This window comes from Talpa europaea (assembly GCF_964194135.1).
Source record: "Talpa europaea genome assembly, chromosome: 11".
Taxonomy (NCBI): Eukaryota; Metazoa; Chordata; class Mammalia; order Eulipotyphla; family Talpidae; genus Talpa; species Talpa europaea.
In genome coordinates, this window is record NC_140078.1 from 20178320 (window position 1) to 20204198 (window position 25879).

The 25879-nt window shown below is 44.7% G+C and overlaps 1 protein-coding gene across 1 annotated transcript; it reads left to right on the forward strand.

Annotated features, from left to right (window-relative positions):
- Window positions 1-14083: 14083 nt before the first annotated feature.
- Window positions 14084-25079, forward strand: DYNLRB1 (dynein light chain roadblock-type 1; the record flags this gene model as incomplete). The annotated part of the gene is made up of 3 exons (XM_084246665.1): window positions 14084-14165; window positions 19243-19410; window positions 25036-25079. Coding segments are annotated over 3 exons (294 nt in total), but the record flags the coding sequence as incomplete, so codon positions are not given.
- Between the last annotated feature and the right edge of the window lie 800 nt (window positions 25080-25879).

The window sequence follows — 25879 nt, forward strand, 5'->3', positions numbered from 1 at the left end:
GGGAAAGCAGCATTTCACAGCCTGGGTCAGGAGAAAAGAACCACATTTATTTCATCAAATAGAGTGCTTTAAAACTGATCCAGCAACTCATAATAATAATTCCTCTGTCTTTTATGATCTTATATGTGATTGCAGAAGAATCTAATTTCTTAAGACTTACAATAACTCTATTTGAAATTCAGGTACTAATTTTTCATCAAGAGATTGACATACCAATTTCAATTCATCAGAAATTTTAATGAAACATGACTCACCTGCCCACAAAGATCCTAAACGAACTTTTTCAGTCAAGCCCACGCTGCCACTTTCTATTTATCTGGTTATAATCTGAAATGTTATCAGAAGTGACTCACAGAATTAGACTTCTCCAGCTACTTCTATTTAGTATTGTTGGTATCTCCAGCCCCCCCACCCCCAATTTGTTTTCCTTTTAGATTTACTTACAAAAGTATTTGTATATATGCTATGCTTTCATTAACTAAAAACAGGGAATGGCAGCACTGGATTGTATATGACTGTATCGGAGTTCCTTTGTTTTCTTGAACTGTAATTTCAAATACTCAGGTAACTCTACAAATAATCACAGGGAGTCAAGTGCTCTTATAAAGGTCCTTCAGGGGGCTGCCTCACTTGAATTTCCATAAAAGATGTAAGACTTTATAATTAAACTTTTTTGGTCCTTCATTTGCACACTTTTCTGTTAGTTTTGAGTAAGAAGGTTTTCTCCACCTTCAGAGAAGCCTTCTAAAATGACTGGGTTGTATATATTGCTGTCTTTCTGTTTTTGTAAGTAGGCAGGTTTCAACCTGTCTGTACTGTGGAGTGGGTAGGAAAAAAACAAGACTCAACTGTAGTGCGATTCTATTTGTTATCTATTTTGAAGAGAACTGATGAAGACAACTAAAGGTGCTGTGTAAGACAGGACCCCAGCCATAGGTGCTGGGTAGAAAGAACCACTACCTAGCTATAAAGACTACTTTCAGTAAGGTATCCTCTTACACGAAATCAAATGATCATGCTCTCCTTTAAAACAGAACCAGTGGAGAGATGTGGATTCTTTCTTTTTTAGTATGCTAACAGTGATGACAGAAACTGTTTAATATGACATAGTTAGAAGGCGCTAACTTCAGTGTTGCCAAAAAAAAAAACAAAACAGATTTTACACACAACACACACATACATAGACATACACATATGGGGAAAATGGTGTGTCCCTAAGCATTAGTAAATCTGGAAAATAAGTAATTCTTTCTGTCCATTTGGCTCTCCAGCCCCAACCCCTCAGGGACACCATCAAACCAGGACTCAGTTGTGGTTGACTGAATGCTGTTCTCTGGACTTTGAAGGAATATGTCCCACATTGTGCAACTGCAGAGCAGAAACTTACGTAATTCACAGCCCATTTCAGTTGTCAATTCTTATGTGTCTATAGGGCTCCTATTTATGGTAAGGACATTTTCAGGGAAGGATTAAAGGGAATCTTCTTGGTTGGCAAGGAAAAGTCTTCAGTGGGACCCTCAAAAGGACAATGTTGGTACCTTATGAACAGAGTCCCATTAAGCAAAGATGCTGTGGGCAAAAGGGATTGTTCAAAGGGAAGGACCTTGAGAATTTACAGTGATACTTGCAGATCACTAAAAACACCTATGCTATTATTTTTCATTTTTAATCCAGATCTGCTCTAATATTTGTCTTTCCTATTCTAACAACCAATACTACACCCATATTCACATAGTCCCAGGACAAATGCCAGTATTTATTAATGTGCCCCAAACACTACTAGATACACTACATGTACTGTTGTATGGACACTCTCAGAGAAGAATGTGTCTCTTTTCTAAGTATATAAGAAAAATACTTAGAGATCAAGTGACTTGTATATAAGAACAAGTATGTAAGTGACAACTATATAAGAAAAATACAAAGAGATTGAGTGACTTGTGTCCACAGCTATTAAGGGAGTGCAGCAGTGCAAACTGGAATATAAGACTGTCTGACTCCAACACTTGGGTGCTTAAATTTTTGCTATACCGCTGCTCACAACCCTGGGTATCTTCCATAATCAGTTCAGCTGTTCTATTTAATTAGTCTACAAATACTGTCAAATCTGTCTCCAAAATTTTGTTGAATCACTGCTATCAGAGTATCCCCATCAACATACCTAAATCCTTCATTCCTAACCTGAATGTTAGAAGTTTCATGTCATTACTTCCTTTATCCCAGCTCCAGGTCATCTCTGCTGCTGCAGAATGATCTATGGAAGACCTCAGTCTGATTCTTATTTCCTGCTTAAAATCTTAACAATGATTCTTCCATTACCATCATAAGCCTGTCAAGGCTATTTAAGGCCCCATTTCCAATTCCACCATCATCCTCATGTCTGGTAGCTGTCACATTATTTGTTTGGACATTCTCTGTTTTGCTTCCATGAGTGTGACCTTGCTAAAGTCCTTTTTCCCCACCCTACGCATATATGGAATCTAGTTCTCCATATATAAAATAAGTTGAGTGCCTATCTTTCAGGATGCTTCAAGGTTCAGTGGCTACAGCCTTACTTCCCCTTGCTAAATGCTTTCCTGATACTTCCCGTGTTCAATAGTCATTTCTTCATATCCAGTATTTTTTTTTAAACTCTGCTTTGAAATAATTTTAGACTTAAAGAACTATTGCAAAGATAGTACAGAGTTCCTGCACACTCATCAATCTCAAACGGAACCATGGACTAGAGTTAACCCAGCTGGCAGGTCCTCACTCACCACTTATGACTACAGAACACAACTCAAAAGCAGACACGTGAGAAACAGCTAGGGAGTGAGAAAAGGGAGCGCCAAAAGCGTGTTTACAGGCTGGACCAGAGCCAGATTCTGTCCTATCTTCGATAGTGTCCACTGAACAGAGATCAACCTTCAAGCCAAAGCCTTATGCGGCAAGTTGGCAGGTTTTCCACAGACACTTCCTCCTTACCAGTAGTTTAACTGCCTGAAACCCTGAGTTTAGCCAAAAAGCATCTGCTATGCCCCATTTTCTCAGCAGCCCCCACTGGGGGTGGAGTCTGGAAAGCTCCACCTTCTGCCATAAAGTTGGCTATGAGCGCCACCCACTGGCTAGGAGGTTGCTTCTCCTCCAACCCAACTTTACCAAATAACTAGGTACAATTAACAAATCTAATAATATTGGTAAAATAACACTAAATCGCAGCCCTTATTCAGATTTCACTAGCTTTCCCATCGGTATTGTTTTTCTTGATCACCTCCACTCTAGCAGTTCCTTCATTCATTCATTGTCTCTGCCCTTAACTTTTAAAAGGGGACCTACCTTTCTTGACAGATCTCTATGTTGTTCGTTTCCGCTTTCTAACTGTAACAGGGTGGTTCCTGTCCTATAACATAACCTTCTACTCCCGCGAGCCGGGAAAGTTTCTGTGTTCTCTGGCAGGAAGATAGTTGTTAAAACGCACTGCCATAAAGTAAACCTTGTTTCAGTTATGTTAAAGAATATTGACCAAGTACCTTGTAGACTGTCCCACAAATTTGGTCTAATGTTTTCTCACGGTTAAGGTCGTGAAGTTAAAAAAAAAAGTACTACAGAGGTGATGATATGCCCTTAGCTCATCTTATCAGAGGGCACACATCAACACATCCCATTACCTGTGCCTGCTAGGTTTCCTCATACTATTCCTCATAGATACTGTAGCCAGTGTCTATGCAATCCTCTTAACTTGAAGACACCCCCATAAGAGTAGCACCAAATCTTTCCCAAGTCAAAGTGACTTAGGGGATGAAAATTTGGAGTTAGGTCATCTGTGCCGAATTCAGCAAACCCTAATGCCTCGAAGAAACAGCATTTGCAAAGGAAAGCGGAGGCTGCTGGAGGTAGCGGTGTAAGGGTAATAACTGAAACAAGGTTCAGTATGTGGCAGCGCGTTTTAACAATTAACTTCCTGCCAGAGAACCCAGAAAATTTTCTGGCTTGCGGGAGTAGAAGGTTAGAGAGCAGCAGAAACGAACAACACAGGGATCTGGCAAGAAGGGCCCCCGTTTCGAAGCGCTAAGACCAGAGGAGCAGCAAAGACGGGAGTGGCTTCTGCCAGCTCGCTAACACGGGGCGCGGAGCGAGGGGCCCTAGGCTGCAGACTCCCAGCTGACCCCGACCACGTCGTCTCAGAGCCTGCGAGGAATATTACCGAGGAGTAGCACTGGGGGCCCCACGGACAACAGACGCCCACCCCAACTTCCAGACTACCTTGTCCTGGGCGCATTTTGCGCGCCTCACTTTGCCTCAACCGGCGTCAAGCGGTCTCAACGCGCCTTTTCCTCGCCTTCGCACCCGCCCAGCACGCTCCACCCGGGGCTTTCAGAATCAGCTCGGACTTAGTCCAAGAGTTGAAAATCCCTTCCGACTGCTAACTAGCGTCTTTCCGGCACAACCAGAACCGGGAGTTTTCCACAGCTGAGGCGATCCTTGGCGTCTCGCTCTCTGACAGCACAAGGCAAACGTCCCCCGAGCCCCGGGGGGAGCCAAGCCCCGCCTGCCCGCACGGCGCACGCCGGCTCCTGATAGGCTACGGGCGCTGTCCGTTTTGACAGACTCCTGTGCGCAGGCGCGGAAAAGTAGCCGGCCTGGGCCGAGCGGTGGCGACGCGGAGGTGTCTGTCCGGTCCAAGATGGTGAGTGTCCGCCCCGAGCTGTGAGCGGTCAGTCGGGGGCGGCCGAGCGTGGCCGCCCAGCACCCTGCGCTTGGTCTTACCCTCTCCAGGGGCGTCTCTGCGTTGGGGTGGGAATTTGCGGGGCTGGGCGGGGCCAGGCCCGAGAGGACTGGAGGGTGCGGTTCCCGGGACCCGGACCCAACGGGACCTGAGGCGGAACCGCCGGGTCCCGCTGCCCCTGGACCGGAAGCGGCGTCGGCCTCAGGCCGGGGCGTCCCGGCGGCGGGGAGGTCGGCGTCCGGGGCCTGCGTCCCGGCGTCCAGGGCCGTGTTGCTCGGGAGCAGCGATGACGATTTACCCTGTGCCGGGCACTGCCCAGCGCCTCCTGCCCTGGCGTCGCCTCACCACAGCCCGTGCGGCCCATCCTGCCTCGGCCCCGTAATATTTGTTCGGAATGTAAAGCCGGGTGGGGCTGAGCGCCTGGCCCGGGAAATGGCGGAGGTGGATTTGATCCCTCGAAGCTTGCTGCCGCCTCAGGGTCCCCGCCTTGGCCGCGAGCGGCTGGCACTCGGCGCCTGAGTCAGACGGGGGAGGCACCCCCTCGCCACCCCAGAGCCTCCTGCCTTCCCCGCTGGGGTTCCCTGCGCCTTTGCAGGTTGGTTTTCTCAAGCTTTTAATTCTCCCAATTTGTTTAAAAAAAAAAAAATTGGGAAAGATCTTCAATTTAAGTCGTGTGAATATTATTCCCTGTTCAAAAATTAAAATGTTAAAGCCTAGAAAAGTTGAAAGGTAAAAAAGAAACTCCTCACCTCGAGACAGCCAGTTTTAGTTTTAATTAGGCATATTCTAATCGTTTTCTCGTCATTATTTTGCTTTATATAGTCAGCTCCTGCTCAATATACAGTTTTGGCCCTTGCTTTTTCAGTTTATTATTACACCATAGAATAATATCTTCACGTCACTAAAAACATGTAATAATGCTGCAGATAATATAACTTCACCTTTCACATCACTTTTTAAACTATAAAAATTTTCTTAAGGTGGGCCTCCCCGGTGGCGCAGCGGTTGAGCGCTGGGTTGCGAATCTGCCCGCGGCCTCTGCGGCGCCGGTTCGATCCCCGGCTGCTCCCCGTCCCCGGAGGAGGGTCCCACATGGCGCGCAGACTTCTCCTGCCGCCCGCTGCTCCCCTCAGCAGTGTACTTCGGTCCTTCTGCCTGCTCTGCTCCCCGCTCTGGCTCTGGTGAATTCTCTCAGCCTCCGCGCTTCTGACTGTACCCAGTGCATGTATAAACAAAACAAACAAACAAACCAGCAAACAAATAAATAAAGCATGCCTCTATAAAAAAAAAAAATAAAATAAAAATAAAAAAATTTTCTTAAGGTAATACTTGTACACAGTAAACAAAAGTTATGAAATGATCTAAGTAAAAAAAATCTCCCACCAAACCCTGACCCCAGCCTCAATCTCTTTTTGTAACAACCATTATTAATTTCTTGTGTGTTAATACAAGCATGAGTATCACCTCTTTTTTCTTTATACAAGTAGTGGCATGCTGCAACCTGTACCATGTTATTGTGTTTATGTTCTCATAAAAGCAGTATATATTTAAATGTACATTTTAACAAATTCATGGGAAGTATGTAACTTAGAAATTGCATGCAGTTCCCACCTCACTTCCCCCGGTAGCAATGTTGGCAGTTGAGTGTCTCCTTCCAGATTTATTTTTGTGTAAGCACAACTATATATAAGCTATATATTACATGAAACTAGTGCTTACATGTTTAAACATGCAAAGTTCACTTTCAGCTGTGTTTATAAGTATTTCATTTTGCAATTTACTCTGTTCTCAAAAATATCAAACTTTTTTCATGTCAGTATTCAAATCTTTTTTTTTTTTGAGGGTTTTATAGTACTCTGTCACAGTACTACATGCACATACATATATAAGGCAGTTTTTCATTTTTCACTCCAGATAACCATTCTCGCCTGTGTGTGTGTTCATATAGTGTTTATGTAGGACAGATTATTAGAAGAAGTAGTTCTGGCATGGATATTTTACATTTTGGTAAAAATTACCAAATTGCCTTTTAAAGTGATAGAGTATAAATCATCCATAAGTCTCACCTGGAGTTGCTTCCCCACGACTGTTTCCATGTGTGTTCTCTTTCCTCTTTGTTCACATGTGCTTATTTTTCAAGATGTACATGCTGGTATTTCCTTTTTTGTTTGTTTTGGTGTCCAAAACATTTACTTTTGTTGCTACATCATTTTGGAATGAATTACTTTTAGTGACATATAGTGAAATAGTTGTACCATAAATTTGCCAAACCATTCCTTTGGTGTACGTTTGAGTTGCTTCTGGTTCTTCATCAGTAGAGATAACACTATGATAAATGCCTCTGAGTGTGTGATTTATTTAAATTGATTAGATTTGGGCCTCCCTGGTGGCACAAGGGGTTAAGACGCAACCTATGAAGATAACCGCAGCTTTTGCACGCGAGTTCAATCCCCGGCCTGCCAGGGAGTAACCCACATCGGGCAGCAGACCTCTCCTGACTCGCCTGCCGCTCCCCTCAGCAGTGTACTTCAGTCAATCTGCCTGTTCTGCTCCCCACTCTGTCTCTGGTGAATCCTCTCACCCCCCCACACACACACCTCTGGCCTGTACCCCAGCTCCTGTATGCATAAATAAATAAATCTTTTAAAAAAAATAAATTAATTGGATTTCCTTAGAAATGTTCAGGAAAAGAATTTCTGAGGCAAAGGAACCAACAGTTTTATGGTTCTTGGAATTGGGTTGTCCTGTTGCTTTCCATAGGTTGTAATGCTGTGGTACCAGTTTTGCCATAATGTTGCCAGCATTTAACAAGATACCTCAAGAACAGAGAACTTTTTTTTTTTAAAAGACTTTATTTATTTATACAAGCACTGGGTACAGTAGAAGCGCGGGAGGGTGAGAGAATTCACCAGAGCCAGAGTGGGGAGCAGAGCAGGCAGAAGGACCGAAGTACACTGCTGAGGGGAGCAGCGGACTGGCAGGAGAGGTCTGTGCGCCATGTGGGACCCTCCTCCGGTGGCCGGGGAGCAGCCGGGGGATCCAACCGGCGCAGCCTCTGCTGCGGGCAGCCTGCAATTCAGCACCACCGGGGAGGCCCCAGAGAACATTTTTTTGTGTAAATTCTCTGCAGTGTGTTTTCTACTGTTGTCATCTCTGCCCACTTAAAGTTTTGGAGATTTGTTATTTTAATCATTTTTTGTGATGTCTTTGTATGTCATTCAATGCAGGGATTTTTTAAAATCCTATTTGATTAATTTTTGTTTATAGAAATTGAAATTTTCAGCTCAGTAGTCATATTGGTCATAGTTCCTTTGTAAATCATTTGCTTCAGAAGGTTATCCCTTCTATACTAAACCGAGAAATAATCCTGGAGCTGTACTGTTAATTTATATTCCCATTTGTCAACACCCATCTGGGAATTAGAGAACCCAGAAGCTTTGTCCCTTCTCTGATGTAGACACCCATGTTTATAGTCCTAAAGACCCAGGATGCTGCAGATGCCACTTGGGCTCTCTAGGAACCAGAGAGGACGTTGGAGATGTGAGCTGACCCTGAGGAGTTGCATGACCACTCAGGTATTTCTGGTAGCTCTTCTTAGTGCTGTAGGAATGACAAGCCTTGAGGCAGAACTGACATGACTTCGATGCCTGAGTACACACCTTTCCCATCTGCAAATATCCCCATTGCTTCTTAGAATTTTGGGGGCAACTTTTGTTTTCTTCCTTGACTCCTTCAGGGATGAACTTGAGGTTTATTTTAAGTTGTCCTATACCCAGATAGGTAACTGCTGGTCCCTGTACTTTCCTGGAGACCCCTCTAGTCCTCATGGCTATCCCATTTACCCAGACCTATCCACCCCTCCAGCCCTCTGTTGGTTAGGTAAGCTATTCTCTAGCCTGACAGGAAAATTTTTATTAAATTTGACTACATTAAAATTTTAAGTTTCTGATTATCGAAAAAACATAAGACTAAATGAGGGAAGTAGGAGTTCAATTTATATGACAAAAGTAATATTTCTAACATACAGGATTTTTAGAAAAGTCAATAATACAGAAAAACCAAAAGACTCAAAAAAAGAGTGTGGTCAGTAAGGTAGATTTCAACTTAACTGATAATGCTCAAAAATTAAGGAAAATTTGACTTTCTATTATTTGATCTTTGCCTATCAGAATAACAAAGAAACAAAAAACTTGGAAATAAGGGTCATCTTTTGGTTTCTTGAACATGCCAAACTTTTCCCACTTCACTGCCTTTGCATTCACTCTGTTGCCTGGAGTGCTTTGCTTTTCTATCATTTAGTTCTTGGCTTGAAGTTTACATCATCCTCAGGTGTTCCTGCTAGCCAGAGTAGCCTCTCCTTGTCCCCCAGCCCTGTCTGTGCCCTGAAAGAGTCTTTGATCACTTGTTTTTTGAAGGTCTCTTCTACCAGAATATGAGCTCCCTAAAGGCAAGGACCTTGGCAGTTGTGGTCACTGGTATAGTCAGTTCTCTTGACTGCTATGTGACCTTGGGCAAAACTTTTACTTTTTTTTTTTTTTAAGATTTATTTATTTATGCATAGAACTGGGGTACAGGCCAGAGTTGGGAGGGGTGTGTGTGAGAGGATTCACCAGAGACTGGGGAACAGAACAGGCGGATTGACTGATATACACTGCTGAGGGGAGCAGCAGGTGAGATAGGAGAGGTCTTCTGCGCCATGTGGGTTAGCAAACTCTTGCTGCAGTGGCTGCACATAGTTGAAAGTGCTGACACTTAACCCCTTGTGCCACCAGGGAGGCCCCAAAATTTTTCCTTTCTGAAGGTCAGTTTTCTTTGGGGATTATACCACCCATGGAAGGTTCAGATGGGAGTTGTATCTGAAAACATTCATCCCAATGTCTGACCTGTCCTAAGTAGAACAGTGTGTACTTGTCTGTTTTTACTTTCTTGGTAAGTGTATGTTTCTTTTTTTTACTGTTTTGTTTTTTAATAAGCAGTAAGTCTCAAAAATCTTTCTCTTCATCAGATTTTTGCTCCCCTTGCAAAACTTCTAGTCTTCAAGCTTGAACATGGCGCTTTACTCCGTAAAAAACTTCCCGTTCTAGTATATTATGAAGTTCTTCTGAAGAAAACTAAATTCAACTCATACCTCTGTGGAAGCCAGTCTCTTTGTTAAAAGGTAGAGAACACTTTTGTATCTGTGCAGAGTGTTCTGATAGCTCACCTTCAGTTATTCAGATTATACAACTAATAAGCAGTGAAATTGGAATTCTTAACCCAAGCAGCATGACTTTGAAGAATTTCTCAGTCACAGTGGCATGCAACCTCCTCTTCTAGCAGCTAAACGGAGATGTCACAGGTTTCTCAAACGAACACATTCAAACTTTATTCCCCATCTTCCGAATTGTTTCTCCTAATTTTAGCCATGAAATTCAACATCAAAATCTGGAAAATCATTCCTCTCCCTCATTCACAAAAAGTTACCCCAGTTCAGATCCTTATCTTTGAATTTGACTGCTAAAATTGCCTTTCAGCTTGTCTCCTCACCTCCAGACTTTCCACATTGAATCCATCCCCACACTAGGCAAAAGAATCCCTTCAAAAAATCTTGAGGATTGTAATAAACCTTTCTACTAAATCACTCCAAAAGGCAAATCGTGAATATGTGCCCCAAAGGTTCAGGGATCATTCCCTAAATGGTTAATTGCAAGCAAGATTTTTTTTTTTTTTTAAAGTGAATCGTTTCAATATCTTTTTTTTTTTTTTATAGAGGCATGTTTTTTTTATTTATTTGTTTGTTTATTTGTTTGTTTTGTTTACACATGCACTGGGTACAGTCAGAAGCGCGGGAGGGTGAGAGAATTCACCAGAGCCAGAGCGGGGAGCAGAGCAGGCAGAAGGACCGAAGGACACTGCTGAGGGGAGCAGCGGGCGGCAGGAGAGGTCTGCGCACCATGTGGGACCCTCCTCCGGTGGCCGGGGAGCAGCCGGGCATCAAACCAGCGCCGCAGAGGCCGCGGGCAGCTTCGCAACCCAGCGCTCAACCGCTGCGCCACCGGGGAGGCCCTGCAAGCAAGATTTTTCTGACAAACATAACTTGCCAGCCCCTAGTTGAATGTAGTGCCATGGCGCCCCTTACTTATTAAGCAAAGAAGCAGACTTGTTTCTCATCAAGCTTAGCATCAGCTAAACCTTAACCCTTTTTTTTCACTCTGGGTACTGTAAGGCCATGTTTCCCTCTCCTGTACTTAAAAAGGTTGATTTTGTGAAACACCATTGCAGAAATGTCTTTTATTTGTTCCTTAAGTTCATTGAACCTGTGGTGTTCTGGTTACTAGGACTATGAAATCTAGGACCCTGGTTTCAGTGTGCTTTGGGTCTGGAGGAGGAAACAGAAGTGAAGCAGTTACCCCCATTGTGATACATGCTATGAAAGCGGGGTCCCCAGGGTACCCAGATGAGGGGCAGTTATCAGAGAAGTTCTCCCATAAAAGGCTCATGAGCTGAGTCCAAAGGGTTGGGAGTTAGTTACATCAAATAGGGAGGGAGAGGAGGTTGCTTTTTTCAGAGGAGTAGAGCATGCCAACACCCCTGGCTCACAGTAGGCTGTGTTGCACCTTGCAGCCCAGTCTCTCCATAGCTGCCATCCTTTTGAAACATTAAATCATGTGACTCCTTACTTCAGAACCTGCTACTGGCTCCCCCAGGATGTCCCCATTAAGAAAGTCATTATTGTGGTCTTCTACCGGGCCTGCTGAAATCGCCCCTAATCCTTGCTACCTCTCATTTTGCTGCTCTAAACCTTCCCCCTGCAGCCCTGCAGCCATACTGGCTCCTTTGTTTTTCCTGGAAACTCTGCTTTCCCATCTCAGGACTCGGGTTTGTTTTGTTTTGTTTTGTTTTGTTTTGTTTTGTTTTGTTTTGTTTTGTTTTGTTTTGGTGCAGTCTGGAATGTTCTTCCCTAGAGAGCTGCATGATTAGCTCCCTCATTTCCTTCTGTTCTCATCTTAGTGATGCCATGTATGACCACCTTATTTAAAGTTGCCAGTAGCTCCTGTATTCTAGCTCACCTTCCCTGCTGTGGCTGGTAGTTAGGTTTTACTTACTCTTTTTTAATGTCTACTCCTTCCCAGCCAAGTGTCATTTCATTAAGCAGAGATATTTGTTGTATTTTGTTCCCTGCAGCATCCCCAGGCCTAAAACAATGTCTTGCATATGGAAGGTGCCCACGTAGTTTTCAGCCCCACCTTCTAACCCATGGGGAATATTTTGGACCTCGATTCTGATATGTTTGGTTTTAGCTTTTATTCCTCTTCCCCAGGGTGATTTGCAGATGAATTGAACTTCCTAATTTGCCATCCAAATGACAAATTGTTCTTATCATCTTGTTCTTATCATTGTTTGTTCTTAAAATTGTTCAAACAATTGACAAATTTATAATCTTGTTCTTAAAATGTTGAGCTTGTCAGAGCCATATGGCCCTCATCTCAGAGATTCCCTTAGATACACAGAGAAGGGTTAAAGATATTTTTAAAAGAATTAAAAAGGGCTTTAAAAAGAATAAAACTTTACCTATAATTTTCTGCTTTTAAGGGAGCTTTTATTTTAATCCCTCTTCTTGTTTTCATGTAGTTGTAGTCACTACTTTATTTTTTCTTTTTAACTGTTTTCACTTAACATTATATCTTAAACCTTTTGCAGTTGTATATTCTGTTCACCATTGTTAATATGTAATATGTCTGTGAGCAGACATTTCATAATTTACTTCTCCCTTGTTGGGCAATTTTGGACTCTTTCTGCTTTTTGCTGTTGTAGGATTTACTAAACAAACATCTTGCTGTGTTCTTTTCTATCTTTGGAATTATTTCCTGCGGATAAATTTCCAGACAGGTTACTAGGTCATACTGTACTGTGTAGTATTGACCATTTTTGTGCTTTCCCCGCCTCTCCAGAGTAGCACATAGTAAGAACTCAATAGGAATTAATAAGTCTGTTGCAGAATTATGATTTCCTATATGCATGACCCACTGTCTAGTACCTACATCCACTGACCTAGCATTGTCCTTTTACCCAGGCTCCAGACTTTAGAAGTATCAGGCTGAGTGCTTTTTTGCCGGAGGACTTGTTTGTCCTTTTCTGCAGCAGTTGGGAGTATTCTTATATCAAGGGGGAATGGTTTGATGGTGACTGGATTATCAGCCTTGTGCCTACTAGAAAAATAATAATTCATTGTGCTATCTCTATCCAGTGTTAGGGATGTCCACCTCTCCCCCAACTCATTAGCCCCTGGGGTAAGGAATCACTCATTTTTGGTGAATGGATCCTGTTTCCAGCACAATCAGACTCTCAGATTTGGAGTTGCTTCTGACTGGATTCTGGACCAGTCTGGAAGATGCCTCCTAAGAGCAGGCCCACTTGGAGGCCACTTTTCATTCATAGGAAGAGGTAGACCTTGTTCAGTTAAGAAGCTGCTTACTGAGTCCCTACTCTGCAGCCCATTGTAGAGACTAAGTAAAATAGTATGTAATATACTCCCCAAGGAGAGACAGTCAGGAGTTTGGCATGTCAGAGGGAGGCAAGACTTCACTACATGGAGACTGGTAAATACTTTATGAGAAGGTGATGTCTCGCATGGTCTGAAAAAGTTTGTTGGATTTCAGTAGAGAAGAGGCCTTGTTGGTGTAAAAGATGTCATCAGGAGGTTTGGTCCTGTAAATGGAGAGTGGAGGGAAGGGGCAAAGAGGTGGGAGCGAAAAAGAAGACCTTGCATGGCAGGGTGAGGACCCAGTGTCTTATTGTCCCTCTGTTTACAAATCCTGTGTGCCAGAGTAACCCACACACTCTAACTAATTTCTGGACACTCAGCATTAATGAATCCTTCCCAGGCACATTTCCCATGACGGTGTGCCAGGTGTCACATTGTCTAAGATGCCATCGTAGTAAGTCACTGAGTCTATCCTCATAGGGTCATTTTGCTTCCTTTGGAATGTTTTTAGTTGTGCTCTTTAGGCCACAATGATAATGTGTCTCTCCTTCCTGTTAGACATCAGTGTTGGGTTTTTCAAAACATCTAAGTCCTATACCCCAGCTGTACCAAATATGAGTCATAGATGTGGCTATCCTGGGAATTGTATTTATACTCTGCTACCTAGAGCTGGGGGTTGGGGGTAGGGCAGCACTAGTGCCTAATGGACAAAGGGCCAGGAGCAGCCCCGTGCTGGAAGTGTAAGCAGATGATTCAGGTGCTGCCGATGGCTTAAGGACCATACCAAACAGGCCTGGGGAGCTTTGAGGAGGTGCCAAGTGCCTGGGTGTTACCTGTTTGCTGTCATCTGCCAGGGCTATGGAGGAGTTAATACAACCTACCTGGTCCCTCCTTAACCTTCGTCTTCTTCTCTCTGGCAGGCAGAGGTGGAGGAGACACTGAAACGACTTCAGAGCCAGAAGGGGGTGCAGGGCATCATCGTGGTGAACACAGAAGGTACTCCCTCCCTCGGCCTTGACCTGTACACAAGAAGATCCCAGAAGACAGCCTAAACACAGCATACCATTTGGTGTTTACTGAGTGCCTTCATATACATGATCTAATTTCAGCTTGTTTTGGCAGCCTCCAGTGTTGTAGCACTACTATGGAGTTAGTCCCACTGCCCTAACAAGCTTGTTTTTCAATATTCCATTCCTTTTCAGCACTTGTCCAGGCATATTTTCTCTTGGTCATAATTATAGTTGTTACTCTTTTGCATGTGTTCATTCAATTGCTTTTTTATATTGCTCCATGATTTACATAAGCAAATTTTTTTAACGGCCACTACAATGTTTATTAACCATACTCTAAGGTGTTTGTACTTTTTTGCTAAGTAATACTGAACTGTTTTGTGCTTTTAGCTTTTCCCTCCTCTTTTGGAGGGAAAGAAATTACTTTAACAACTTTAAAGCTACAGATACTAAATTTTCCAAGCTGCTCTAGATATGGTAGAAGGGGGAACTGACATTTCTCATATGTACATCCTGTGCCAGGGCACAAGGCTTATGCTTTATAAGCATATCATTGTGTTTGATCCGTAAAGCAGCCCTGTTGTCTCCACTTTGCAGTGGTGAAAACTGAATCCAGAAATCAAAAACCTGCTGTTACAGAGCCAAGATTTATTCCAAGTCTGTCTGAGTCCACTTGTGCACTTTCCCCTACTCTGTGCTATGAAGGACCAGAGAGAGTGGGTGCTGGTCTAGCCAAGGCCGTGCCCAGGATCATCCAGCTCGATTCTGCCAGTTCTCTACTTTTCCTCTCCTCAGTCTGTCTGATTTGTTCAAGACTTCTGTGCACCCTAGTGTATATGCATTGTCATTAGAAGCCTTGTTTTGGAAAGGCAGAATTCTTGAGGGTGACAAAGTAGAGGTGGCATATCCTCAGTTAGAATGTTGTTTTCTAAGCCATCAGACAGGCCAGCTCAGAGCTAGGCAGACCTTGCTCCCCAGCTTTATCAAACTCTAATGAAACCTTGTGGTAATTGTTTTCAAAGGAGACTGCAGGTTGGGAATACTCAGGACACTAGGAGTCAGGAGCAAGTCCCAGTTCAGATTTGCCACTGATCAACTGGATGACCTAGGTCAGGCCCCTTACCCTCTAGGACCTCAGTAACCCAGGTAGTGTGGTTAATCCAGGTAATCTCTGGTAGGTGCTTTTTGTTCCTAGACCCAAAAGACTGTATGCCACACAAAGAGAGACTGTCTTCGGAATCGGGGCACTTTTTAGCCGAGGTCTGTAAGGCTAAGCCCCAAGCACAGACTCTCCTGGTGGGTCCCCTAGGCTTCTGCCGAAATTCGCAAATCACAAGCCTTCATTCTTGCTTTAGAACTCCTAAAATGGAGCGTTTCCATTGAGAAAATAGAGCCCCAATTACTTACCTCTTAGATACAAATGAATACTTGTTTTTTGTATACCAGTTTGGTAATAATGCACAGTGGCTAAGAATGTGGAATATAGAACCAGACTGACAGGTTGAGTCCTGACTCTACTTATTTGTCAACTTTGTGATCTTGGACAAGTCATTTAACCTCTCTGTTCTGATTTCCTCATCCTTAAAATATGGATAATTATACACCTTTTTCTAAGGGAATCTTTTAGAACAGTGCCTGATACATGGTAAATGGCATCTAAATGTTACGATTAGAGTGTGTGTGTGTGTGTGTTTCCTTAATTTGTGCCCCAATCACAGAGCTCCCACTTCAGTCTCTCATCTACATTTCACACAGTAACCCTATAAGGCTGGGGTGTTTGACCATTTTCAGATGAGAAACCCAAACTGAGAAAGGTGAGGTGACCTGCCCAAGGCCCCCAGCTGTGGATGGGGATGATCAGAGCGTATTTTTCTTTTTTCTTTTTAAAGATTTATTTATTTGTGCATACAAGAACTGGGGTATAAGCCAGAGTTACAAGGGATGAGAGGACTCACCAGAGAGAGTGGGGAACAGAACAGGCAGATCTACTGAAACACACTGCTGAGGGGAGCAGTGGGTGAGGCAGGAGAGGGCTACTGCTCCATGTGGGTTGCTCTCTGGCTGGCTGGGGATCGAACTTGTGCTGCAGTGGCTGGCAATAGCTTGATAGTGCTGTCTTTAACCCCTGCGCCACCAGGGAGGTCCAGAACTTATTTTTCCAGGGGGGCTTTAAGCCCTCTGGAAACTTCCATTAAGGATGATTGGAGATGATTGTGTTAGGAATTTCTATTTTCCCCTCTACGGCTTTCCTGCCCCTCTCATTCTTCCTACAGGATGACACCCCTGACCACCCCAGCCCAGAGTGAAGCTCCTGCTCCTGAACCCATAACACTTGTCCTGATCACTTACCAGCCATTTTCCACTGCCTTTTGATAGCTCTGCCTAGGCCAAATTCAAATGATGTTTCATAATAAAAGTATGAGTTTAAGCAGCTTTACCAAGAACTTAAGGAACATTCCATTCCATTTGTACCTCTCGACCCTCTGCCATCCTCTGCTGCAAAATAAAAGACTCAAGTGTGTAACCTCTCAGGGCAGGGATTTATCTTGCATGTTTACTGCTGTACCCACAGCACCTCGAACAATGTTAACACAGATTTGGTTCATTAATAAATATGCATTAATTTTTGTTAATTTTTTTTCATGTTGACTGATGGGCTGAGTGTGGTGGGAGGACCTGCATAGCCTCACAGATCTGAGTCCTGAGTAGAAGTCATGCCTCCCTGGTGACCAGCAACTTCTGTAGTCTGCAAAGTCCCCATTTGTGAGGGCAGAGGCTTAGAATAGGTAGCCTAATTGTTAGACCATCTTCGAGGTGTCCCCAGCCCTGGCATACTGTGAATCTGGAATTATTCTGTTGCCCTTATTTGAAATTCCCCCCAGTTTGGGTCCCTGCCCTGCCACCTCCATGTTCTCTTTTGTTTTTAGAGTGAACCAGCAAGTGCTTAGTTTCTTGTTTCTTTTACATATACTCTCATTTGGTAGAAATGTGATCAAACTAATGATATTTGTCTGAACTACTGAAAGTAGATCTTGTGGCTGCTCATTTATCAACAGTAATAAATGCTTAATGTAGTCTTTTGTGAGGACACTGGTGAGCATATCAGATCTGGTCCTGGCCTTCAGGGAGCTTTCATTGTGCGGGGGACAAACACAATGATCACTTTCATAAAGATGTGATATCAATCTCAAGTCACTGCTCCAAAAGAACACTGATGTGCTGGCATGGTAGCATGGGGACAATCACCACAGCTAGGAGAGGAGGGTTAGAGCCATTAGAAGATGGAAACCTGAGGGACTAGTGACAGTCATGAGTGAATAGGGAAAGGAAGGAAAGTTCCAGACAGGGGAACTGATAGAGGTGGTCTGGTAGTATATAAAAAGAGGTTAAGAGGTTGAATCACCCAGACTTTGTAAGGCCTTGAGACTGACCCTTTGTGTCACCTTTGTACCTTTACCCTTGCCATCCTTTGCTGCTGCCCACAAGGGACTGGGGGTGGGGATGGGATTTATTCTATAGGTGATGTTGATAACCAACATATTACGTGAGTACTCTTGCTATAAACATTCTTAAATGAGTTTAGCCATGTTTAATCCTCAGAGCAGCATTGTGAAGCACAGGCATTTTACAGGTGAGGAAGTGGAGTCTTAAAAAGGTTAAATCACTTACCTAAGGGCCACATAGCTATGATGGGGCAAAGTCTGGGGGTAAGCCTGGGTCATCACATTTCAGTTTCTACTCAATTATCACCCTATCTGCACAAAGGTTTCACTATCCAGCAAGGCTTCCTGGGGCCCTAATAGGCACATTGTTGGCATCTAGGATTCAACAGTAGCCTTTATAACCTGATTTTCTTGTCCCTTAAAGAAGTGGCAAATGGCCACTATAACTGGTTGTAGTGACTTGACTCAAAACAGCTGTTCAGACTCAGCTTTTTCAATAGCACCATGTCCTCTTCTGTCGACACTTGTGTTCCTTTGACATAAGAAGACAAGGTTGAGCCAATTTCTTGTGTAGATCTGAGAGTTACTGCTTTTGGTTGATCCCTAAACTAATCAATTGTGGGCCATATTCGCAGTGTCCTAGGCCCAAAATCCAGCCACAAAAGTGTGAGAAGTCCCTTGTGCTGTCAATGAGGGCTTTTGGGGCCTCATTGATAATAAAGCCTCTGCCTTCAAGTCACAGTGATTCACAGGTACCTGGTGACACAGTTGTGGCCAGAGGTGGGTCACGCTGAGCCCCATTCCTCACCTCCATGACACTGTCTAGTGAGGGAGTCCATTTAATAGTTCATTACAAGGAAACAGAAAAGACTTGATGTGCAGTACTGTTCACAACACATCTGTGCAGTACACAGTTAACTAAGTAAAAAATGCAGCCAAAGTGCTCAATAATAGGAAAATGATTAACTCTGTGGATGGTGACTTAGTAGGCTCTTTGAATGCAGTAGCAATGCTTTTTACAAAGGTACATGCAATCAGAAACAGGTGCCACTTTTGGGAGCATGATCACCTAACTATAGACAGTGTGTTTATAATTGGGCCCTACGCCTCCTGTGGTGGGAGCTGGAAGAAAACACTTGTTATGTCCTGTTATAAGCTAATCTTTTTTCTTTTTCCTGTTTGTCAATATTTATACATTTGCAAGTGCTGTCATTGTTCGCATTGTAATTGTTGTGAATGATAATTGCCTTTACTTACTGGAAATCAATCAAGACAGCGCAGCCCTGTGAAAAGAGCCCAGCAGTGGAGCGAACGGGCCTACATTTGAATCCTCGCCCTAATGCTTATCTTTTTGTGCTCACCACTTGACGTTTCTGTTAACTCGTTTGCACGTGAAGATGGTTACTGCCTTCAGAATAGTTCTGTAAACTAATGCCAGCGTACTTGAAGTGTTCAACATAGTACATAGCAAGCCCTCAGTAAATAGTGGCGTTCGTCGTTAACTACAACCCTTAACTCACACACAATCAACTCAGACCAGTGCTCTAGAATTAGGGGTGTGGAGTTGGGAGGCAAGAAGGAGCTCCAATCCTGTTCAGTCTCTGTCTGCTCTCCCCCCAGGCATTCCTATCAAGAGCACCATGGATAATCCCACTACCACACAGTACGCCAACCTTATGCACAACTTCATCTTGAAGGCCCGGGGCACTGTGCGTGAAATTGATCCCCAGAATGACCTCACCTTCCTTCGAATTCGCTCCAAGAAAAATGAAATTATGGTTGCACCAGGTAAGAGGCCTTCCATATCCCCACTTAGGAGCACACCCTCGCAGCACATACTCTAGCCTATTAGGAAGACTTAGCACGTTATTATTTTCACAAGTTCCACAAAATGGCCTAAAGAGATGAAGATACAGAGTTGATTGCCTCACTGCCTGGCCCTGCCCTAGATTCTAGGCAACAGAGGGGAATCATGGGGAAGATAGCCACTTAAAGTATGACACGGTGTGCGTAACCCTCTCCCTGGAGTGGAGTATTCAAAAAGCACTGGGAACATGGAAGAGGGTGTGATTGTGCTTGGGGCAGTCAGCAAAGGCTTTCTAGAAAAGGGGACATTTGAGCTGAACCTAACAGCACAGGAAAGTGTAAGCAAGCTGGCTATGTGTGAAGTCAAAAAGATTTTGTTGGGCCTCCCTGGTGGCGCGGTTGCGAAATTGCCCACAGCCGCTGCAGCGCCGGTTTGATCCCCGGCTGCTCCCCGGCCACCGGAGGAGGGTCCCACATGGTGTGCAGACCTCTCCTGCCGCCCGCTGCTCCCCTCAGCAGTGTACTTCGGTCCTTCTGCCTGCTCTGCTCCCCGCTCTGGCTCTGGTGAATTCTCTCACCCTCCCGTGCTTCTGACTGTACCCAGTGCTTGTATAAATAAATAAATAAATCTAAAAAAAAAAAAAGATTTTGTATTTCTTAATCAAAGCAGAAGCAGAAATACTGGAAAGACATTTTATCCTTGAAAAACTGTTTCACTGCCCGCCTGTAACATGCAGTCCTGTCTCTCTGGGCCCTATGCAACCTGCTCTTCCTCCAGCATTAGAGTGGATGCCTGTTTTTGTTTCATGTGAAGTGCCCAGCTTGCATCTGGGGGCTGTTGGTACAAACAGTACCTGTCTTTAAGTATTAGAATCATTGTCAGGGGGATGAAATGCTTTTCCTGGGAGGACCCCACAAGGACTGAGACCACAGGAGGCGACTGTCCTGCCTGCTTCACCTCACTTACACTTTGTGGAAAGAGTTCCCCAGGATCATTTTTGCATTGCTGCTTCTTTCTTCCTCTTTCCTTTTTGGCTGAGCAACATAGTAGAGTGAGCATGAGCTAAGTGCGTATGTTATGATGCAGGCAGGCTGCATGCAGCTTATCTACAGCATTAGAATATGTGCAGAATGGAGTGGGCGGTGAGATGTTTGGTCTACCTTAGAAGGGACTTCAAACATCAAACCCAGCTATGTGAACTTGACCCTGTGAGCAGTATTTTATGACAGAAGGTGATAAAATTGCCATATATCTGGATGAAAGAGGACAATGGAGAGGCTGGGGATACTGAATGCCCCTGGGCTTGGCAAGACAGATGGCAAGAGGCTGGCTGCAGAATTCTGAGGTGATTTGAGAGGAGAGGGGTGCCAGCCACTCCCAGCAGCAGAATGATGGTAGTTCTATTCCCAGACTGTTCAGCCCAGTCTAGCTCCCTGAAAGGATGTGAAAGATTTAAAGGAGAGACCCATAAAGCCCATCACAGGTACCCTTGAGACCCTCCCTACAGATGTGGTGACAGAGAAGAATGTAGGGTAACTTCAGAGACATTGATTCCAAAAGCATGCCGTCATACACTGTTTGTGGTGTCATCACTGCTTGATACATCACAAGCCAAATGATGATTAAGTCTCTATACTGTTATGGCAAATTACATCAGGCACAGAATCTGTTTCCCAGCTTCACTTCTTACGAATGTGACCTTAAATAAGTCACAGAACCCATGTACCTCTGTTTCCATACCTTTAAAGTGTTAAGTAGGGGACTGGACTGCTCTGGGTTTTTGAGACATCCCATCTGGTTGAGTGTGTTGGCACAGGGTGAGGCAGAAAGGCTTGGAATCAGATTTGAATTCAAATCCCTACCAAGATTTCATGCTGGGTAAGGACAAACCTCCATCCTGTAAAACGTAGACTGGGAATGCTCACTGTACTGACCCTCCAAGTCAGCGTAGGCCTTAGACCTACTTGGGAGCACACGGTGTGAGGCCAGGACAAATCATGCAGTCTTCAAATCAGACAGACTCTCCTGCATGGTGTCTCTTGGCTTAAAAGTTTCCAAGAATTGGCAGCTCTCCTTTCTGTGACTGTGTAGTTGTTCTGTTTATTCCCTTTGCAAAGCAGCAGCAGCAGCTCTCTGCCCACCTGTGTCGAGGCAGGTGTTTCTTTCTTTTTTTTTTTTTAATCTTTCTCCTTTTCCTAATAAACCTGTCCTTTTAAATTGTAAACAAAAAAAAAACATTACGTTTCCAAGAGTTTCTGCTGTGGAACAGCAGAGCTGTGGGAAAGCGACTGGCCAGCCATCCATGTCTCAGCTCTGCGTAAAGCCATCTCCAACTTTCCTTCAAGGTCCAGATCCATGGGTATGATTGGTGCTTGAGTCTAAGTTGGCAACTGCCAATGTAGAGGGTCTCCTTGGGGCTCACAAGCCCAGAAGCTCCTCAGCCTTGTTAGTGGAGAATGAAGTGGCCATACTCTTGGGCAACGCACAGAGGCCTGTAGGGAGGGTGTGCATGCTGTCTTGCTCTCGCTTGCTCTCAGATGTGGTGCACACCTCTTAGGCTGGAAGTACGACTTTTCAGGGTTGCCTTGAGTCCAGTGAGTGTTCCTTCTGGACACCCTCACTGCTTCTCCAGCCACCTTGCTGCCTCTCAGAGCCTCAAGAGCTTCCACCTTCTTTCCCTAGGCCTCACACATACCTTCCTGATATACTCCCTTCTGGCCGCCCTTTTCTCTTGGCTACCCATTGCTTCTCAAGAAGTTAGAGAAAAAAAAAAAAAAAAAAACCACTTAGCTCACTAGCCTGCTCACCTGTTTTTGTTTGTTTGTTTTTTTTTTTTTAAGATTTTATTTATTTATTTATTTATTTATACAAGCACTGGGTACAGTCAGAAGCTCAGGAGGGTGAGAGAATTCACCAGAGCCAGAGCAGGGAGCAGAGCAGGCAGAAGGAACGAAGTACACTGCTGAGGGGAGCAGCGGGTGGCAGGAGAGGTCTGCGTGCCATGTGGGACCCTCCTCCGATGGCGGGGAGCAGCCGGGTATCGAACCGGCGCTGCAGAGGCTGCGGGCAGCTTCGCAACCCAGCGCTCAACCACTGCGCCACCGGGGAGGCCCACCTGTATTTTTAAATGTCTCCCCAGTAGACACTTCCAAAAGGACAGAGACTCAAAAGCACATAGTTAACATTTTTTAAAAAGATTTATTTGTTTATGCATATAAGAACTGGGGTACAGGTCAGAGGTGCAGGTGGTGAAAGGATTCACCAGAGACAGTGTGGAGAACTGAACAGGCAGATCTACTGAAATATACTTCTGAGGGGAGCATTGGGCAAGACAGGAGAGTTCTGCTGTGAATGTAGGTCACCTCCCTAGCTAGGGATTGAATTCGTGCTGCAGTGACTGTGGATAGCTTCATAGTGCTGAGACTTAACCCCTTGTGCCACCAGGGAAGCCTATAGTAAACATTTAACAAGTATTTGTTAAATAAATGAATGATTCCCTTCGCCTCTCCATTGCTGACACTCCACTGTAGGGTAGCAGGGGCAATGGGTGGTCAGTGATGTCTGAAACATGGTATTTAGGATGAAAACCAGTGATTTGACATGCCCAATTCAATACAATGGGAAAATAGTGGATTTTGGTGCCAGAGCTCCTGTGGCAGGAGCCACTGACCAGAACCTCTGAGGCATTAGGTCTGGATTGCCTTCGGGTTTCCATACACCCAGCCCCACAGGGACAGCACCCACCATAGAACAGGACTAGATACTCTGTGTTTGAGTTGGAGCTTTTGGGACTAAAATGAGCACCATACACTGTGGGAGCAACCTGGAGTGCCCTGCTGAGGAATGTGGTCCAATGTCCCTTTCTTCTCACCTGATGTTTTTGTTGATCAAACTAAGAAGCTACTTCCCAAGCCAAAAATAGTGTGGCTTCAAGTGGTTCGGCTCTCCGTGTATATACCAATTTCACCCCTTCTTGGCCTAGGACTACCCATGTGGAGAACCACATGAAGTGGTATCAATGAATTTAGGGCTTAACTGTTTGGAAGAAAATATGCAAGTATCGGGGCCTCCCAAGTGGCACCGGGGGTTAAGTCTCAGCACTATGAAGCTGTCCGCAGCCACTGCAGCACAAATTCAATCCCCAGCCAGGGAGCTGACCCACATGGCGCAGCAGACCTCTCCTGTCTCGCCCACTGCTCCCCTCAGCAGTGTATTTCAGTAAATCTGCCTGTTCTGCTCCCCATTCTGTCTCTGGTGAATCCTCTTACCCCTCCCCCACCTCTCTGGCCTGCACCCCAGCTCTTGCATGCATAAATAAATAAAATAAATCTTTAAAAAATATATATACAAGCATTGCTAATTGTGTTGGTTTGCATTAGTGACTTGTTAATTCCATTTTTATTAGTAGTAAGTTTTTTACTTATGCAATTGGTTAACTATGAATCTTAGTCATCCTTCCCAAATGCAACAACCCCCCATCATGGGAAGAGCAAACTAGACTTGAATCTGACAATGCAGATGTGGCAGAGTTCCTGCCATTGTCTCGTGTTCTCAGGGGCACACCAGAGGTGATCAGAGCATCGGGTCAGACCCAGCTACCCCACCCTGAATTTTGCCTTGACTTGGGACAGCTCATTTAATTCTCTAAGCCTCAGTGTTTTATTCATTAATAAAATGAGAAAGCAGCAGTACTTGCCTCATAGAGTAAGTCAAGGATTCACTGAGGTGCCATGTGAGAAGTGGTTGGCCCAGAACCAGGCAGTGGCAAACTTGGTAAATGTTTGTGGTTTGATTATTAAGTGGGCAAAGTTGAGACACCCCATTTCTCCAGCTTCCTTTTCTATAAAATGAGGGGCAGTCAGGTTGACTCCTGAGGACTTTGACTTGCTATGATTTTTTTATGGCTATTCCTTCTTACCAGGTTGGAATCCAGATAGCTTTTCCTGCCTTTGACTTGGTACTTTGTAAATTTTCTCATCTAGAAAGTTCTCGAAGGCCAGCAGCTCAGCCTCTGATAGAATTGACATTAAACCAAGACCAAGGGGGTTGAGGTTGGAATTACATCTTTGACTCTTAACTAGCTCTGAGTCGCCTTAAACTAGCAGTTGTTCTCCCAGAAATTGCAGCGTCAGCATCACCTGCAAGCTTGTTAAAAATATGAATTCTCAGTTTCCACCCCAGAGCACTGGGGTTGGGGCTCCCCAGTGTTTGTTTGCAACAGTCCTCCAGGTGATTCCAATCCCTCTAATTTGAGAGCCGCTGCTGTGGGCAGTTCACTTAAACTCTGTGAACCTGAGTTTCCCTACCCAAAAGCAGGAGTGGGATCCCGCCTCCCTGTGGTACTGGGAAGACTGAAAGGGAGGGCGCGCTGCCCCGGCAGAAAGTGTAGTGGGGGACCGCGCTGTCTGGCAGCCACACGTGTAGGCAGAAGCACCACTGGAAACTTACGAGTTCATCTTCCGTTTCCCCAGCAACGGAAGTGACCTAATGATCGTTGATGTTGTTTATCACCCCTCCCCCCATTTTATGATTGGTGAATCAATGACTTAATTTTTTTTCTAGTTTTTCTCCCATTGTGATTTATTTTTTATTTTTCTCTTTTGCAGATAAAGACTATTTCCTGATTGTGATTCAGAATCCAACTGAATAAGCCACTGTGTTGGCGGCCTGCGTCTTTCCTTAATTTAATGCCCCCCCAAGAATGATAGTGTTAATCATGTCCATCAGCTGGGATACCTTAGAGTCCACTCAACCATCCAGTGACCAAGGGTGGTCTGTAGCTCCACCCACCCCACCAGACTTCTCCCTCTGCTGCCAGGCGCCCCGGAGCTCCTGGGAGGGCCCTTTCCTCGTGTCCAGATTTTGGAGCAAGAGCTTATGAGAAACCCACACCCTGCCTCCCTCTGACCTTCTGTTCACTTTGTCAACTTTGGGGAAAGCTGTCTTTAACTAAAAATAACCAAAATGTTTACCTGCTTGTGTGTCTTAAACACGGGGTTCAAAAGATGTCTCTCTTCCTGTGTAATCACATGTCTAAAGGCGGAAGCCCCGGTACCACTCCAGCCCCAGGGCAGGCTATTCATGGCTGAGAGGCCTACTCCTCATTGCGCTCCTGGCCACCCCTCTGAGCTGAGCCTGGGTTGTCTTCGGTTCTGTGGTTCCTGGGACTCTAGTTCCTAGCCACCCCCTTATCATTTCCCTCCCCTCCCAGTGTTTTCAAAGTTTTTTCCTACACTGAACTGAGAAAAGGAAAGGGAGGGGATATGAAATGAAATTGGGATCTAAAAAATGACTCACTTTAGGTGTCACAGCCAGGTCTAGGTTTCTGGTTTGAAAAGCTAGCTCTGCGCGTCCCCGCTGCCTTCCCAGGAGCTCCAGAAGGTCCTGTGGGTGAGCTCGTCCTGGGCAAACCTGTGCTTCCCCTTGGACTGTATAAGGGGATCCCAGGAC